The sequence below is a fragment of the Eleginops maclovinus genome, chromosome 16, assembly GCF_036324505.1.
Source record: "Eleginops maclovinus isolate JMC-PN-2008 ecotype Puerto Natales chromosome 16, JC_Emac_rtc_rv5, whole genome shotgun sequence".
In the NCBI taxonomy this organism is placed as follows: domain Eukaryota; kingdom Metazoa; phylum Chordata; class Actinopteri; order Perciformes; family Eleginopidae; genus Eleginops; species Eleginops maclovinus.
Window position 1 is genome coordinate 23,642,833 of NC_086364.1, and position 18,388 is coordinate 23,661,220.

General features: G+C 43.3%; 2 protein-coding genes across 4 annotated transcripts; one reads left to right on the top strand and one right to left on the bottom strand.

The window, feature by feature from the left end:
* The first annotated feature begins 1,579 nt into the window (after positions 1–1,579).
* Positions 1,580–7,445, top strand: LOC134877452 (deoxyribonuclease-1-like). Of its 3 annotated transcripts, none has more exons than XM_063902947.1 (9): positions 1,580–1,748; positions 2,844–2,988; positions 4,133–4,221; positions 4,368–4,448; positions 4,939–5,036; positions 5,242–5,351; positions 6,158–6,312; positions 6,870–6,963; positions 7,280–7,445. In XM_063902947.1, exons 2-9 carry the CDS (start codon positions 2,851–2,853, stop codon positions 7,325–7,327), a joined length of 813 nt encoding a protein of 270 aa, XP_063759017.1. In that variant the 5' UTR covers positions 1,580–1,748; positions 2,844–2,850; the 3' UTR covers positions 7,328–7,445. The 3 variants fall into 3 exon arrangements, with proteins under 3 accessions (XP_063759017.1, XP_063759016.1, XP_063759018.1); XM_063902946.1 differs by lacking the exon at positions 1,580–1,748 and adding an exon at positions 1,964–2,129; XM_063902948.1 differs by lacking the exon at positions 1,580–1,748 and adding an exon at positions 1,994–2,134.
* A 2,877-nt stretch (positions 7,446–10,322) lies between these two features.
* Positions 10,323–16,066, bottom strand: LOC134878043 (growth hormone secretagogue receptor type 1-like). The gene is made up of 5 exons (XM_063903797.1): positions 15,931–16,066; positions 14,904–15,079; positions 13,847–14,741; positions 10,825–10,885; positions 10,323–10,548 (listed from the first exon to the last, which is right to left on the bottom strand). The coding sequence occupies exons 1-5, from the start codon at positions 16,064–16,066 to the stop codon at positions 10,323–10,325; spliced, it is 1,494 nt and encodes a 497-aa protein (XP_063759867.1).
* Positions 16,067–18,388: the final 2,322 nt, after the last annotated feature.

Here is an 18,388-nt window from a genome sequence, read left to right on the forward strand (position 1 = left end):
GAAATACAGTCGGCTCATCCCCTTCTTGTACACACCGTCAGTGTTGGCCCTCCAGTTCAGTCCGTTGTCGAGGTGCACTCCCAGGTACTTGTAGTCCTCCACCACGGCCACATCCTCTCCCAGGATGCACCGGGGCAGGGAAGACATCCTCTTCCTCCTTAAGTCAGTGACCATCTCTCTGGTCTTGGCCACATTCAGAAGCAGATGATTTTTCCCCGTCCACTCTACGGCTGTCACGATATCAGATTTTCACTCCACGTGGCCAAATGATTCACGATACCGATATTATCGCGATATCTATAGAAAATGTTAACTAAATAATAATAATAATGCTATCAGTCAAATTCATCGCAAATTCATTGGTTTATTGTGCATTTTGTGTCTAGCGTACAAAGACAACAACACAAATTGTTGTCTTCTTGGATTTAGTATTTTGGAGCAACTGTTTTTTAGGATCAGGAACAACGCAGGATGTCTTCCACAGCACCGGGATTGTCTCCAGGTGCAGGCTCAGGTTGAACAGGTGTTGAAGAACCTGAGACAGCTGGCTGGCGCAGGTCTTCAGAACCCTGGGGCTGATGCCGTCCGGGCCTGCAGATTTGCCTTGGTGTAGTTTCTCCAGCTGTCTCTTCACCTGGCCTGTGGTCACAGTGAGGCGGGGGGAACACCCCTTTCATCTTTTCTCCGTGATAAATAATAGTCCGGACAGCTGGTTACCGGCTGACAGCGAGCGGTGTCAGACCTTGCTAATGAGCACCCAAACTATGGTTAAGGAGCCTAGATACCGATGGTAAAGAATGCAACAGAACTTTAGGTCATGAAATGTCCTCAATCATCCTTTCACAGAAAGAGGATTTTTCCTGCTCTTTCTGTGAAAGCACACAGCACAATGCGTGGGGCGGGCGGGACGGGAACTCACCTCACAGCTGAACAAGCCTCGAGCTGAGTACATCTGGGCTAGAGACAAAACTTATTCGAGGTTTATGGGACTGGCTCATTGTTAGGCTGTTAATAAACATTTCCAACGTGATTTATCTGACTGAAATGGAGTTCAGTTATACAGGTATGCAACACCTGCCTTAACCCCTGATACCACCAACCCAATCCAATCTCCCAAGTTTGCCATTTCTACCTCACCGCTGATGCTGCTGCCCTGCCCGGACTGAGAACCACGGGTAAATAAGTAAACACATAAATTCAGTGGTTCTCTTTCCTTTAATGACAGAGTCGGTGGGTGTTCATTGTTTTGTAGGTAGTAGCTGGACTGCTGGACCATTTAAAATGATCACCTCTGAGATTTTGGGGAATTATTGGCGGTGTTAACTTTTGTCATTTTTATTTTCAGACTCAATCTATATTGGTATGTCCATGAATATGCGTACATCACTATAAATTCACTAAAATGTAAGGAAAAGAACTCTGGTATGAAGCATCTAGAAATATGTCAAACTTTTATATGAAGGTCTGAAATCCGATTAAGGTCCATTTATTCAAAAAGCACGAGTCATACTTATCAAGAAACAGGAACTGAAGCTTGAACATGAGGAACTTTCTTATCTGATCTCTCTCTTCACACGTACTAAATACAGAACACACATTTCCATTACAATATGTCATATGAGGAAATAGAGGCGGTTCTGGTTTGAAAGTATTTCAATGGGATTCTGTGTAACCGGTGTCCTGAGCGGTGTCTGCTCTTCTGTAACATCTGGGTACAGAGACTGAAATTAGGATGTTCCACCCATCAGGTTTGAATTATTACTCTTTACAGAAAACAGCATTTGTGTGATTATATCAAATATTATAATTAAAGAAGTATTCAACTCACACTAAGTACTTATAGTTAGTATTTCTTTCATTTTGATAACGTTTCCTTTTTATTATGTAGCTTTGTTTAACTGTGTATTTGCAGAGAGAAGTAATAAGTGTTGCAACAACTCCCGTCCACGGAAAGACAGTTAAGGGGTGTGGAATAAGATAGAAAGGGAGGTGGGGAGAGTATAAATGACCCGTGTTGAGACCAAAAACTGAACAGAACATTTGGCTCCTGCCTTTTGAGCTTTGGTGCCTCTTTAGCTTGTGTTTGGTGAACTCTGCTCATCTCTGAGGAGGTCTGCTTGGTCTTAGCGGTAAGGTATGAATACCCTTAACTCGGAAAAGCCTTGCAGTAGTTGTTCATTTGGTGTATATGAAAGTGCAAATGGTAAAAGCTATCTGTCTTTGTGTAGAAGAGCATCCTGTCTCTGTTCTGCTGATTAATACGTTAATAAGTGTGTGTGTGTGTGTGTGTGTGTGTGTGTGTGTGTGTGTGTGTGTGTCCTTTTAGATGTATAGAAATGACAGAATCCGGCTGGTGTTAAATCTGTCTGTCTTTGTGTCTGTTCTGCTCTGTGTGTGTCGGCCTGTGTGTGTGTGTGGCAGACACCGTTATCGTTTCCATAAGTAACTTTGATCATGTGGCAGACACACACACACACACACTCCGCTGATACCTACAGTCAGACTGCAACGCTATAGTGCCGGGAATAAGTGATATGGTGGCAGCTGGTGTTATAAAGCACACTGAGATTAGCTCCCTAAGCAGACTGAAGCAGTCCTGCGTCTACATATTGGGACGTGTGTCCTAAAAATGTGTGGCGCTTTTATCCAAATTGTACTTCAGGATCTTGCCTGAGTAAATGTAAATGTTCCAACACTGAGAAAAGACTGCATTCAGGATGAGGTGAATCACAGTATAACTATTACATGCTGACTGTCCATCTGTCTTACGGTCAATGTTAGAATCATAACTGCTTTGACGGTGATTATCAGCACATTTAAATATATACTTTCTGACCCCTTAGTCCCAGGATGCGTCGGCTGTGTGCTCTGGGTCTCTTCTTGGCCCTGCTGCATGTGTCCAGCTGTCTGCTGATTGGAGCGTTCAACATCCAAAAGTTTGGGGACAAGAAATCCCAGGACGCGGATGTGATGAAGATCATCAGCACGGTCTGAATCTGCATTCTGCATCCAATGCTGAAGTTCTCTTAAAATTGTGCCAGTTTTATACTTTTAAGCGTTTCTTTTATTTGCATACTGACTGGCTATTGTACCATTTCATTTGTGTTTCACGACAGTTGTAATCATCCGCCTGTATTGTTTGTCTAACTTAATATGTCAACATAATGACTTGATGGACATCATCAACGAGGCCTGTTCTATTTTTTGGGATTTCCCTCGTCTAGTCCCACTTCTTCTGTATCAGCTTTTAAAAAAAAAAAAATCTTGCTGGTACTTTTACTGCATTTAGTAAAGACTAAAGGGAACAGGAGAAGAAGACAGACAGGAGGTAAAGACTAAAGGGAACAGGAGAAGAAGACAGACAGGAGGTAAAGACTAAAGGGAACAGGAGAAGAAGACAGACAGGAAGTAAACACTAAAGGGAACAGGAGAAGAAGACAGACAGGAGGTAAAGACTAAAGGGAACAGGAGAAGAAGACAGACAGGAGGTAAAGACTAAAGGGAACAGGAGAAGAAGACAGACAGGAGGTAAAGACTAAAGGGAACAGGAGAAGAAGACAGACAGGAGGTAAACACTAAAGGGAACAGCAGAAGAAGACAGACAGGAGGTAAAGACTAAAGGGAACAGGAGAAGAAGACAGACAGGAGGTAAAGACTAAAGGGAACAGGAGAAGAAGACAGACAGGAAGTAAACACTAAAGGGAACAGGAGAAGACAGACAGGAAGTAAGCACTAAAGGGAACAGGAGAAGAAGACAGACAGGAAGTAAACACTAAAGGGAACAGGAGAAGAAGACAGACAGGAAGTAAACACTAAAGGGAACAGCAGAAGAAGACAGACAGGAAGTAACTAACTGTCAGGCAAGTGGTTTGTATATTTAGTATGTGTAATAAGGGGGATAAGGTGCAGCAAAAGGAGCTTCCGTGACTCATAGAGCTGTTTTCACAGGATTTGGTGGACTGCCCCGACCTAGAAAAACATTAACACAGATAACATCATTATACTTGACAAACAGAGGTTTTGTTGTTCCACCACTTTTTAAATGTGAATTAAAGTGGATCATTAATTAAATAGGACACCATTGCCAAAAGAACAAAATCAGATTTGTGTTGCTTTTTGTTTTGTTCTTCAGATTGTCCACCGCTACGACATCATTCTGATCCAGGAGGTCCTCGACAGCGATCAGAAAGTAATCCAAAGACTCATGAACGAAGTTAACGCGTAAGACGTACGATTTATAGAGCAAACATTTTCTGTGAGAAAATGGTGAGTAGGGCTGCACCATTATATTACACTGTATCTGATGTTTGTGTGTGTGTGTGTGTGTGTGTGTGTGTGTGTGTGTGTGTGTGTGTGTGTTCTCCCAGAGTTTCTCCTCAGTACAGCTTCATCACCAGTGCTCCCCTGGGTCCCACCGTCTATAAGGAGAGATACCTCTACCTCTACAAGTAAAACACCGCTCAGAGTCCAAGTGTTGCCACGTCGTGATGTCACTGTGTACTCGCTGATTTGATCTGTAATGCTGCTCACAACAACAACCACGGCGTTCGGCCGAGGCTCATTGCTTTTAATCATACAGAGCCAGATTAAATTAAAGAACGTCTTCTCCAACTTTACAATCTTTTCAAGAGTGCAGTGGTTCATTGTTTAACGACTGCAGTGACGCTCTGCTCGTCCACCGGCTTTTCGTCTGCCATTGATTGACTGTCACACAAGAAGAAGGAGAGGGGAAATTTAAATTCTGTATTTGACCAACCCTGGTGTTGGGAGCAGTGGGCTGCCATATGTACAGGAACAGCATGAACAGGAAATATTTGTTTTATAAAGAGTGAAAGAAGAATAGAAAATGCTCCAGGAGTTCTGTAAATATGTGACAATGAGAAAGAGTCGATGAACTCGATCCAAAGGTTTACAGGGACTGCCTTCTCTGCTCTGCAGGCAGAGTACGGTGTCCGTGGTTACCAGCTTCCAATACACTGACATGACGAAATTCAACAGACCGCCCTTCGCCGTCAAGTTTGCCTCCATAACGACAGGTACAGAGAGAGAGTCTGTTCTTCTACTGTCTCAGATCTGGCTCTTCCATTCAGTCATTAGATCTAGGCTTTCTAATGACCGCCTCGTTGAATATAATCCCGTTTATTACACAACCACAAACAACTAGCCTAACTCATACCTCAATATCTCAACTCTGCTTTCATCCCTCTCTTCATTCCCTCCTCGCTCCCTCCTGGACTCCAGCTGTGGAATATGTTCTGATCCCTCAACACACACGTCCGAAATCCGCTGTAGCGGAAGTGGATGCCCTCTATGACGTGGCGAAGGATGTCTTAACTCTCATGGGAACCAATGTGAATACTACACAGCCGTAGACACACACTCACACACTAAATCAATGAATTAGCAGAACTGTGTATTGTTTCTGTCAGTGTGATGAAAACAGAAAGACTTAATATGTCACGAGCTGTCTGTATTTCCTGTTTTATTTTGAAAGTGTCCCCCCCCCCCCCCCCCCTCTCACGTCTATGTTTACTGGAAGCTGGTTTTAAAGTTTAAACAAACGCCAGTTTTATTAAGCTGATACAGAAGAGGGAACAAGGAAACACTGAAGTACTAACCAGAGGACACGAGGAACAGGCGGGGGAAATTTCAAAATAAAACAGGAAAACAGAAACACAGTGACACTTCAAAATAAAACCGAAAGTACACAGACGGATCGTGACATAATATCTCAACATAACGACTTAATATATTTAAATACTGACCGAGTATCAAATAAACACTGAAATTGAGACTTCTGATCCTTTCTGTTACTCTCCTTTTTTTCTGGAGAGGAAGTAAAGGAACCGGAGCTCTGGGTGTACTTGTTGTTTGAGGTGCGATATATGACTCGGGAACTTCCAGACATACTAGTATTTTCCGCTTCGCTCTGACGCAGGATTTTCACCAGAAAATGGGCGGGGCTCAATTTAGACCGGAAGTGACGTCAGCGCCTCATGCTACGCTTCTAGAAAAACTTCTGTTTAGTATAATGAAAAAACCTCTTCCACAAGAACCTAAATTAGACGTTAATATTCGACGTGTTCTACTTTATAGATTGTCCATTGCTGTGACATCATTCAAAATATTCATTTGAGTGGTTTCCCCCTGCCTGCAGAACGTCATGCTGCTTGGTGACTTCAACGCCGGAAGCTGTTATATACCAAAGGCGAAGTGGCCGTTAATCCGCCTCTTCACCGACAAGAGCTACCACTGGCTGATCGCCAACAGTGTTGACACTACAGTGTCACGGTCTGGAAACGCTTACGACAGGTGAGCACACACAGATAATTGTCGTAGAAATGTATAATAGTGCCATTTAATTCAATATATGTCACTGTAAGTTTCTTCTGCAGTTCGACTTTCCCACAGTTTCAATCCACATCACACTAAGGAAATTCACATCAAGCTGTTAGTCAACAAAGACAAATGTCTGTCCCCCTGTCCCTCTGATGTAGCTTCCCCTTTCCCCCCTCCCTTTCTTCTAGCATCCTGTAAATTGCCTTGTTGTATGCAGTTTGTCCCTCTGACCAATGTTCAGGATGTAGAATCTGATTGGCTGTTCCCCTTCTTCCTTCCCTTTAAGAATCTGGTCTAATGTTTGATCGGGGTCAGGTCCTTTTAGACTTTGGTTGTGCAGGTTATCTGGCCTCCAGCTGGACCTGATTCTGTTAAATGCTCTTTATTAAATAACACAACTTTGATTTGAAGCTTGTAGATCTGTTCTTTTCTTACCAGAAGGTGATTAAGTGTGGAATTTCCACAACAATAATCATAAACACTTGCATTCACACACACTCGTAATCCCGCCTCTCTTCCTGTTTCTGCAGGATTGTCGTCACCACTACCCTGAACAGCAGAGTGGTGACGGGCAGCGCTGACGTCTTTAACTTCCAGGCTCAATATGGCCTTACCCTGGCTCAGGTAAAAACAACTCTCTCGTACCCCACTAGGTTTACTGCAGTTTCATCATATTCAATTGTCTAAAGATCGACCTAAGGGTCTGTGTGCACATAGAGTCTTTCTCTGAGCACTAGCATCCTTTCTCATTCAGGAGAGAGCCGGCTCGTGTCGCTATTTCTGCTGCTGGGCCACGATTACAATTTAATTGCGATTAATTGCATCGTTATGCGCAATCTTCAATAAGGAATTCAAAAGAACTGTAATGCGCACTTTTATTTTCAACAAGTTGATCCACAAGAGGAAACTTTCTAAAGGTTTTTTTTGTCTATTCTCTCAGACGAAGGCCGTCAGTGACCATTTCCCTGTGGAGGTGCAGCTATCATGAGTACAGGAACCGCTTCACAGACCTCCAGGCTGACCCTGAGCTAGGATTATTCAGTTGGAGTTCTTCTGGAAACCATGCAGCATTGAAAAAGAATAAAAAAATAAAGAATGCCAAATTATTTCATTGCAAACTTGTCTTTTTGAAAGTTCACCCACTTCTATGTAAACCAATGTTTAGTTTCTCAAGTCAAAATCTTGTTATGTGAAAGAGAAGGTATCAGCATCTGTCGGTGTCGCATTCAAACAGAAACAGAGACTTTCTTGACGCTGCCAAGGAGCTTTGCTATTTGGTTTAATGGATTCTACTTAACTGTAGTGCCAGTTATAAAAAACCTGCTCATACTAGAACCCCCCCAAATTGATGCCCCGTGTGAGGCGAGCCAAAGGTTTTACAGTCACCAGCACCGCCTGCAGCAGAATTAGACGTACTTAGAAACAGGTAAATTGTGGTGAAAATTCGAATTATAAAAGCTAAATATCTGCATGTCCTCAACGCAGACTAAAACCACCTCTTGGCAATGTGTTTACCAAAGAAAAAAAACAACCTTTATTTTATTGAAGATATTGTCCCTTTGGATCAAAGCCTCAGCTAAATGTAATGTCATATACGTAAAAGCACTTCTCAGCTCGTTATGGTCTGTCATCGAGTCTGTATTTCATATCTACACCCGTACATTCACACTTAAATAAAGGGTTGGTCTAATGGTAGAAATAGCTCGGACACAATCAAATCAATTGTCCCTGAGCCCGAGGACAATCGGTCCAACAAATCCATTTTGAGGTGTTCCCTGCTGGCAGACAGGGACGCAAACACAGGGGGAAGCAGAGGCGATGAAAGAGAGGATCAGATAAAAGCATTCATATCAGCGTCTCACTGATCGGGTCAAAACACATTAACACATATGAAACCACATGAATCTCAATGATAGCCTGTTGTGTGTGTGTGTGTGTGTGTGTGTGTGTGTGTGTGTGTGTGTGTGTGTTCAGAGTTAACGTTCTCGCACAAATTTCTTCTGTACAAAACAGATACACTCACCGGCCACTTCATTAGGTACCCCTTGCCAGTGCCGGGTCGGACCCGCTTTTGCCTTCAGAACTGCCTTAGACTCAACAAGGTGCTGGAAACACTCCTCAGAAATCTTGGTCCAGATGGACCTGATGACATGACGCAGTCGCTGCACATCCATGATGCCAATCTCTGGTTCCACCACATCCCAAAGGTGCTCTATAGGATTGAGAACTGGTGACTGGAGGCCATTAGAGTGCAGTGACCTCATTGACACGTTCAGGAAACCAGTTGGAGATGATTTGAGCTTTGTGACATGGTGCGTAATCCTGCCGGGAGTAGCCATCAGAAGACGGGTACACCGTGGTCATAAAGGGATGGACGTGGTCAGCAGCAATACTCGGGCAGGCTGTGGCGTTTAAACAATGCTTGATTAGTTTGCCAAGGCAATATCCCCCACATCCTTACACCACCATCCAGCCTGAACCGTTGATCCAAGGCAGGATGGATCCATGCTTTCATGTTCTAAATTCTGCTGCTACTTTCCGAAATGTCATCGCAGAAATCGAGATTCATCAGACCAGATAAAATTGTTCCAATCTTCTTTTGTCCAATTCTGGTGAGCGTGTGCAAAATGTAGTCTCAGTTTCCTGTTCGTAGGTGACAGGAGCGTACAGGGTCAACACATTGTTATGCACCGCCTCAACGGAATAACCATATGCTTGCCGTATTAAAGTAGGACTATGACGAAGACTTGGAGACAGACTTTGGTTTATTTATTGTTAAACTACACAATCCGCCATCATTCAATATATTATTTACACCAGCAATCCCCTTCTTGAAAGAGACACATAGCTGTTTCATACTCTTACCTGTATTGTTATTTAACACTCTTATTCACAACCAAAGTGCCAAAAGAATAAGCCTGAGAAACTCAACAAACATGTCTCTTTTCCAGAAACCATGACCAAGGTACTTGAGATAATTGACAGAGCTTGCTGCAGTTTCGTATAGGAACACTTTTTCTTTAAGTGCTATGTAATGAAGGCTGACATCTCTGCAAAACCCTGCAACTCAAACCGAAATGATCTGGAATAATGTGTAGAAATACAGGTAAAAGGGGAAATATGTGTAGTTTAGATTTTAGGGTCACTGTACCTTTAAGTAAGCAAAGCCACAATATGTTTATGGCATTTAGACTCGCCATAAAGACGCAGGAAAAGCAAAGAATGACAACGTCAATACATATCACAGTTCAACCAGAGCAAAGGAATAAGCTCAAACATGTTTTCCTTGAAAAGTATAAATGCTATCAAAGTACATTTCAACATCATGACAAAGGGGGGGGGGGGGGGGGGGCAGTGGTGTGATCCCCTGCCCCATGAAGAGTTTGTAAGTATGTATAACTGTGAAACAGATCTTTAGTATTCAAGTTGAAAAGTCTTCGAATACAATCAGTATAAATGGCATTTAAGGTACAAACGGTACCCAGCCCCCGCTGAGCTGACAGTCAACTAGAATCTAATCTAAATGGTGTTTAACATGGTGAGGGGGGCCTTGTGAGGGGTCCCTTCCCCCAAGAAGTGTGAGAGCTCCAGATTTACAGTATATGGTCATTGCCTTGGCAGTAATACTTAGGCCAAGTGTAGAACGCTCCTGTCGCGCTGACTTTGGTGGTCAGATTTGACTGCTCTGTTTTAACTCCCTTTAAGCTGACGACTCAGACTGCTGGTTTCCATGGATAGCCACGATGAATATACACTGAAAATGTATTCCAGAATAACCTTTTCTCAACGTGGATGTGTACTCTGTGATGGATGAACATAATCTAGGGTTGCTCATTCATTTCCTCGAGGCAATCAAATGTAAAACACGATATCTACGATTGATCAGAGTCTTCAGATTTGACCCGAACACGACAGGAGGGTGAAGGTTTTTTTGCATGCATTGGTTGCTTCTACAGTATTCCCGTATATTCGTTTTTTTGCCCTTACAACGTGGTGGTGGAGTGTCGTGTTGTGAGTGTGCGCAGACGGTGAGAAGGTGTGTGAGAGTGTGTGTGGACGAGGCTCTGTACAGCGTGTCTGTACCTGGCCGACATGAGGTTGTACAGGAGAGGATTGACGGCGGCGCTGAGGTAGAAGAGGACGGAGGACACCAGGTTAAAATACTGAGACAGATAGTAGAGAAAGTACGAGTGTGTGTCAGTGTGTGTGTAGGAACGGTTGAAGCCTGTGTCGTTGTGTGTGTGATCAATGTACAGATCGTATGTGTTTGAATGTATGTCTGTGCTCATATCTTCAGTGTGTGTGTCAGTGTGTGTGTTGGTGTTCTTACAAATGTCGCAGGATGTTCCGCCTGAGTCTGAGTGGTTGACTGGTTCAGTATCAGAGTGTGTGTTGATATTTCGTTCACCAGAGAGTGTGTTAATGTCCGAGTGTGTATCCGTGTGGGCTTCCTGTCTGTCCGAACCAGTGCCGAGAGAAAGAGTGAAAATGGTCCGACCCACATGGAAGGGCAGCCAGCAGAGGACGAAGGCCAGGACGATGACTCCTGGAGGAGGAGGAGGAGGAGGAGGAGAAGGGGGATAGACTTATTAGTTAATCATTATCAGGACCAAAGCCTAACGCCACAATAACAGTCTCTTCCAGTTGGATACTCGCCCTTAACAACGGGGACCAGAAATGGATGTATAACCAGAACTGGATCCAGATTTGAAGACGTTTATTCCAACCTTAAACCCACCCTTCACATTTAGCCTCGTCTATGAGACTTCAACCCCGCCTCTGATTTGTAAGACCCGCCTCTCATTCTTTAACCTGTCCTGTTCTTTTATTCCAGAATGAAGATCGATTTAATAAAGTCAAACAACTTCTCTCGTTTGAGATGTTTATTGAAGACGCAGTGAAATAACACGTAACTCAGCTGAGGGTTTCTAAAGCTGCCAACAAATCACAGGCTGCAGGCTGTAACCAGTTTCACTTCAGAGCGCGCAGAACTCTTTCTTACAGTCCACTATAAAGGTCTAACTGAGAGGGAACCGTCTGAGTCTATCTTCTCATTGGTTCCTAGTTGGTGCACGGGCGTGACCACGCGATCCACGCTCCATCCAATCAGCATCTTGGCGTACAAGTGCTGTAATCGATACAGCGGGTAAAATAAGCATTGAACGCGTCACCGTTTCAGTAAATATGTTTCTAAAGGTTCTGTTGACATGAAACGTTCACCAGCTGTTGGTAACAACCCATGCAATCCACACATGCAAAGAAATCCAACCATAGATGTCCATATATTAAGTGATGTGTATTAAAATGGAATGACAGTGGGAAAAAGTATTGAACACGCTTACTGACATGTATTTAATCCTTGGTACAAAAGCCTCTGTTGGTACTGACAGCTCCAAGACGCCTCCTGTATGGAGAAACCAGTCTCACGCTCAGGTGTGATTTCGGCCCATTCTTCCACACAAACTGTCTTCAGGTCTTGGAGGTTCCGTGGGCCTCTTCTATGAACTCTGTAGTTCTTTCCATAGATTTTCTATTGGATTCAAGTCAGGTGATTGGCTGGGCCATTCTAGCAGCTTCATTTTCTTTCTCTGAAACCAGTTGAGAGTTTCCTTGGCTGTGTGTTTGGGGTCATTGTCTTGCTGAAATGTCCGCCCTCCTTTCATCTTCATCATCCTGGTAGATGGCAGCACATTTTTTATCCAGAATGTCTCTGTACATTTTTCCATTCATCCTTCCTTCAATGATATGAAGTTTGCCAGTGCCGTATGCTGAACAACAGCCCCACACCCTGATGCTCCCCCCTCCAAACTTCCCTGTGTGGTGTTTCTGGGGGGATGTGCAGTGCCATCTGACCTCCAAACAGGCTGTGTATTATGGCATCCAAAGAGTTCCATTTTGGACTCACCTGAGCAGACGATATTCTCCCAGTACTTCACAGGCTTGTCTAAATGTTGAGCAGCAAACTTTAACCAAGCTTCAGCATGCTTCTTCTTCAGCGATGGAGTCTTGCATAGTGAGCGTGCGTACAGGCCGTGGCGGCTGAGTGCATTACTCATTGTTCTCTTTGAAACACTTGGACCTGCTGATTCCAGGTCTTTCTGAAGGTCTCCACAAGCGGTCCTTGGCTCTTGGACAACTCTTCAGATAATTATTTTCACTCCTCTGTCAGAAATCATGCGAGGAGCACCTGGTCGTGGCTGGTTTATGGTGAAAGGATGTTCTCTCCACTTCCGGATTAAGGCCCCAACAGTGCTGGAACATTCAGGAGTTCAGAAATCCTTCTGTAACGCCATCAGTTTGTTTTGCAACAGTGAGGTTGTGAAGGTCTTGAGAGAGCTCTTTGCTTTGACCCATCATGAGATCTTTCTTGTGTGACACCTCGGTAATGAGAGACCTTTTTATGGGCCATCAGTTGGGACGGAACCAGCAGATATTCATTTGCACTGACGAGGGGCAGGACTCCTTTCTAATCACTGATAGATTTCAGCTGGTGTCTTGGCTTTCCATGCCTGTTTGCACCTCCCTTTCTTCATGTGTTCAATACTTTTTCCCAGTGTCATTCCATTTTAATACACATCACTTAATTTATGGACATCTATGGTTTGATTTCTTTGCATGTGTGGATTGTATGGGTTGTTACCGACAGCTGATGAACATTTCATGTCAACAGAACCTTTAGAGATCTATTTACTGAGAGAAATTGTGACATGTTCAATACTTATTTTACTTCTGTATGTGTTGCAATCTTCAGTTGTGTGGGTGTGAGTGACAGGGCGCGCAGTCCTCTAACTGACTTCTTGAACCTATCTACTTCCTGTTATTCTACCGCATGGCCCCTCTCTCCGTCTCCACATGCAGGGTCTGCTTCCTGTTATCTAAACACACATTTAATTTAGCTAGAAGCATTATTCCTTATACTGTGTTTATCTGTTCTATCCATGTATAATTTCATCTGGACCAGGAACTTAGAGCACGTCTTTTACAGTTGTTACTGATGCATAGACGCTTTCCTTATAACATGGATTCTACTTTTAGCTGTAAGCAGATTATATTTAAAATCTCAACAAACCCCACATCCCAGTTGCCACGTCAAGTCCACCTTCAGTTTAGTCAAAGGTATGGAGAGGAAAACAAGCTCTGATTTCAGTACAATCATACAGGTTCACAACTAAGACAATGGTCGTCCTTTTTTAACTAACCCAGGTGTGCACGGGATGTTGATGAATACATTCTGTTACAAGCTGCGTCCCAGAGCTCATCTTTAGGTTTGACCCTAATTCAGCTTCCCAAGATAGTTCTGTTTCAGTGAGGGTAAAAAGAGATTGTACACTTCTGAAATCATGCCTTTTTTGTCAGGCAAACAATATGTGGACAAGACGGAAATTGTCTGACTTGGAAATATCTGAAAAAGGACCTAAGGGTTATATTGAAATTAGATCTTTCTAAGCATCAGTTTCTGTGTTTGTGTTCAAAGTATCTGAGGTGTGTGTCGGTGTGTGTTTCTCACCCAGCATTTTGACCGTGTGCCGGTGACTCTGGTCTCGGCGGCTGCTTTGAGGACGAAGCCACAGCGTCCGTCCAATCAGGCTGTAGACCAATCCCAGAATGCATAGCGGCACCAGGAAGTACAGGTTGGAGAGGATCATCATGGCCGACAGCAGGCCGGAGGTGACGGCGTGATGCGTACAGCGACACTCTCTTTTATCGATCTCTGCTTTTCCACCTCCGTCTTCCCGTCCTCCTCCCTCGTCTTCTTTCATTTTATTTTGACGCTCAACTTCCAGCTCTTCTTCTTGTTTCATTTTCCCTCCTCCTCCATGTTTCCTCTCATCTGTTCTCTCTCTTCCCTCTTCTTTATCCTCTTTCTTTTCTCCCAGATGTATTCTCTCCGATGCTCCATCCATCGAGTATCCATTTCCTCTTTCCGCTCCACCAATCCCAAATCCTCCTCTGTGATTCCTCTCGTCTCTTTCTCCGATTCCCATTTCTTCCTCTACTATCTTTTCTCCCCAGTTTCTTCCCTCCAATCCTCCTTTCATTGAGGCCAAGTACTCGCTTCCGCTGTCCTCTCCACCAATCATAATTCCTCCTCCCTTTTCTCCCTCCCATCCTCCGTCCTCCCTCCATCCGATGACATCCTCCCTCCCGACGTCCTCCACTCCCACCATGACCAGCACCGGCGCTGCGCTGACGGCCGCCCCGAGCCACAGGCAGCCAATCAGGGCCCTCGTTCTGCGCCGTGTGACCAGGGTCTTGGCTGTGATTGGCCAGCAGACGGCCAGGTACCTCTCCAGAGATAGGAAGGTGATGTGGAGGATGGTGCAGAAGGTGCAGCACTCTGACAGGAACATGGTGAGCTTACAGGCGACGTCCCCTAAAGACCAGGGTCTGGGCCTCCAGAGCTGCAAGACACTCAACAATGATTGGACGCTGACGACATGCTCGCTACAGATTTCAACATTATTGTCATAAAGAAGAGCAAAGCAGGGGGGATCAAACTGCAGGACGTACACGCTTTACTGTAGAAGACCTTTGCTGTGGTGTAAAGTAACAGTAGTGTTTACCTTGTACAGATCCAGAGGCAGCAGCAGCAGGATCAGCAGGTCACTGACGGCCATGCTGCTCAGGTACAGGTAGGTGGAGCTCCTCATGTGAGGTCGCAGCCAAACCACCAGAATCGTCAGAATATTTCCCAGAAGCCCGAAGAGCATCAGGGGGATATAAATGATAGTCACGCACACTGGAAGAGAAAATACGTTTTATTAGAATTTAACTGCACCATGTCCTAAAGAGCGGTGCAGGAATGAGCCCTATACATCTGGCTGTCCCCTGGTCTGGAGGTCAATGGTTTTCTGAATGTGTTTTTGGTTGTTAGGGCGGAAATAAGGTCCGGGGGTTAACAAGAGCTGAAGAGAGTTTAACATTTTTGTTCTACAATATAAAATACCCCACTGTCGGACTTAAAAACGACAGCTGCTAACAAGTGTCTAAATGAGACGACTAAACGTCATCATGCCCAACATTAGCCTCCTTTAGCTTAGCGGTGGTGACGTGAAGTCATGTGACCGTGCTGTAGTTCCTTTATAGCACCAACATTAGCCTCCTTTAGCTTAGCGGTGGAGACGTGAAGTCATGTGACCGTGCTGTAGTTCCTTTATAGCCCAACATTAGCCTCCTTTAGCTTAGCGGTGGGGGAGACCGTGAGCCCAACATTAGCCTCCTTTAGCTTAGCGGTGGAGACGTGAAGTCATGTGACCGTGCTGTAGTTCCTTTATAGCCCAACATTAGCCTCCTTTAGCTTAGCGGTGGAGACGTGAAGTCATGTGACCGTGCTGTAGTTTCTTTATAGCCTAACGTTAGCTTTTTACTTCAGAAATCCCAAAGTGTGTTAATGTGTGGAGTATCCTGCTGAATAAAACGTGTAAATATCAGAAACATTAATATTATTTTCTGCGATAATGCAAAATCACATGGACAAATCCCATTGAACCAGGGAGGTGCTGCCTTCAGGGGCCACTACAAAAATATGCCATCCCTGCACCCCTCTTTTTATCGGTTTGAATCATGATGCATTATGGTCGTTTGACCCACCTAACTCGATGAACCCAAACATGGGTTCGTCCCAATGGCACTCCCCGTTCACACACCCCTCAGAGAAGCCAGATGTTCGGCCACAGTTTTTATCCCCACAGCCGCTGCCCATGTCTTCCAGCTCCAAGACATCCATGATGATGGGGGGGGGGGGGGAGAAAAAGTGAAATCCGAGAAAGCGGCGGGGGGGTAAAGTGTCCCCGGGTTACAGGACGCAGAGGTGACGCACAGCCATGGATTTCCAATGATGCTCAATCACAGATAGCACTAGGGGGGAGGAAAAGGGGTGTGAGGTGAGAGGAAGACAAATATCTATAAGAAATCACACATTTAACTCTCGATGTGTGTTTTCATTTTCTTTACCGCTTTAAATACCATCATTGATTACATTACGTTTTGTTTATGCCACATAAATAAAACACAAATATCTTAAATAAATTGTATTTGTTTTCAGGTTATTATTTGGATCATATTTTGGGCTGTTACTAAGAAATGTAAGTGATTTGTATTTGTATTTTTCTCCGTAGTTTGTCTTGTCGATGTAAGGACAAATTAAACCAATAATAAATATATTTGGTTTTAAATGATGTCCACAATATCTCTGTCTTTAATCCACCTCAAAATGTGTCAGTGTTAATATATAGATGTTTTATTCATTAGTTTAATTATTATTTCAGCTGTTTATAAAGACCTGTAATACTATTCTTTATTATTTTGTTTTCTTATTATTTTAAAATGTGTTTGGATTTTCAAAATACTACATGCATGCACAAAATAAAATATTAAATATGATTTTTTTTTAAAGATCGAGAGAAGAGAAGAGAAGAATTAAAATAAAATGCTATTGGATTTTGAACAAACTGAATATATTTATTTCAGTTTGTTCAAAAACACATCCATTAAGGATGTGATTTTGAACAAACTGAATATATTTATTTCAGTTTGTTCAAAAACACATCCATTAAGGATGTCATACCATTACATTTAACTTCAATTAAATACATGCTACTGTTAATGTCTAAAAGATACACCTTTTTAACACCGCAGTGTGCGTCTACACTGTAACACTGGTCCATTCATCAACAACTCAAGTGTTGTTTAATTAGTAAACCACATTTGTGCGTCCTCCTGCAAGACAACCTGCCTTTCACAGTGAACATCGGTGGTGATGAATTAAAATTAAGCAAAATTAAACAAGCCAACACACACACACACACACACACACACACACACACACACACACACACACACACACACACACACACACACACACACACACACACACAAATTTTACATTAAAGATGAAATAAAACACTCACTGTTTGAGAGGAGCTGCAGTGCTTGGTGTGGCTTCTCTGCTGCGGTCCCACAGTTGGTCATTGCTGTTACGAGAACACACACACACACACACACACACACACACACACACACACACACACACACACACACACACACACACACACACACACACACACACACACACCTCAACCCTCACCCTCCCTTGTTATCCCCCTCCCACCATGAAGCATAATGAGCATTAGTGTTTTCACTGTGTTTCTTCTATCCCTGTTAACATGAGAACAGTTTTTATGAAGGTTAATTGATTTACAAAGTTTTAGTTTAAAGAGTCCCTATTGAGCTCTTGGTGGTTTCCCCTTCCCTTTAATATTCCATATATATAATATACTGTATAACGGTTTTAGCAGTGGCGGCTGGTGGAGTTTTCTCCAGGGGGGGCTATAACTCCAAAATGTATAAAAAATAAAAAAAGCATGCATACATGTACTAAGGTATCAAACGAGTGTATTTACATCAATGAAAACAACAACAACAACATTATAGATAGATAGATAGAAGTGCAAAGAGAAACAAGTGTGATATATAGAGTATGTACAGTATATGCAGTTCAGAGTGATTATGTAAAGATAAGGGCAGTATAAAGAGGGGGAATAATTGGCATAGTATAAACAGATGTAGTATGAACAAATATACAGATGTGCTATATTACTATACAGAGGGCCAGTATACATATATAATAAATACATATCTCTCTATCTATCTCTCTATCTCTATATCTCTCTCTATCTATATCTCTAGATAGATCTCTATATCTCTATATTTGAATAGTATATATCATATATAACATGGACAATACACATACTTTATGACAGAAGGCTGTGACCTCAGCCCCGCCGCCAAATCCAGCTGCATTCAGCTCGGGGCGCAGGAGAGGTGCGCCCCAACATCGTCCTATCTCTTGTATTGAAGAGGAGCTACTGCGCATGTACAACTTTTAACGAGAGTCAAGATTCCTGCGCCCCAGGGCGGAAATACGTCACCAATCAGACAATGTCAACGAACGAAACAACTTTACTCATCATTAACTATGAAATATTTATCTTGCACATCTAAACAAATATATACATATATTTCGAAATATTTTTGTCTTATTCAAGGA

Coding starts and splice junctions, on each gene's coding strand:
- LOC134877452 (XM_063902947.1), top strand. CDS start 2,851: ATGCGTCGGCTGTGTGCTCTGGGTCTCTTCTTGGCCCTGCTGCATGTG. Junction 4,449..4,938: donor AGATACCTCTACCTCTACAA/GTAAAACACCGC, acceptor TCTGCTCTGCAG/GCAGAGTACGGTGTCCGTGG. Junction 5,352..6,157: donor TAACTCTCATGGGAACCAAT/GTGAATACTACA, acceptor CCCTGCCTGCAG/AACGTCATGCTGCTTGGTGA.
- LOC134878043 (XM_063903797.1), bottom strand. CDS start 16,066: ATGGATGTCTTGGAGCTGGAAGACATGGGCAGCGGCTGTGGGGATAAA. Junction 14,742..14,903: donor TGCCTCTGGATCTGTACAAG/GTAAACACTACT, acceptor AGTGTCTTGCAG/CTCTGGAGGCCCAGACCCTG. Junction 10,886..13,846: donor GCACACGGTCAAAATGCTGG/GTGAGAAACACA, acceptor CTCCTCCTCCAG/GAGTCATCGTCCTGGCCTTC.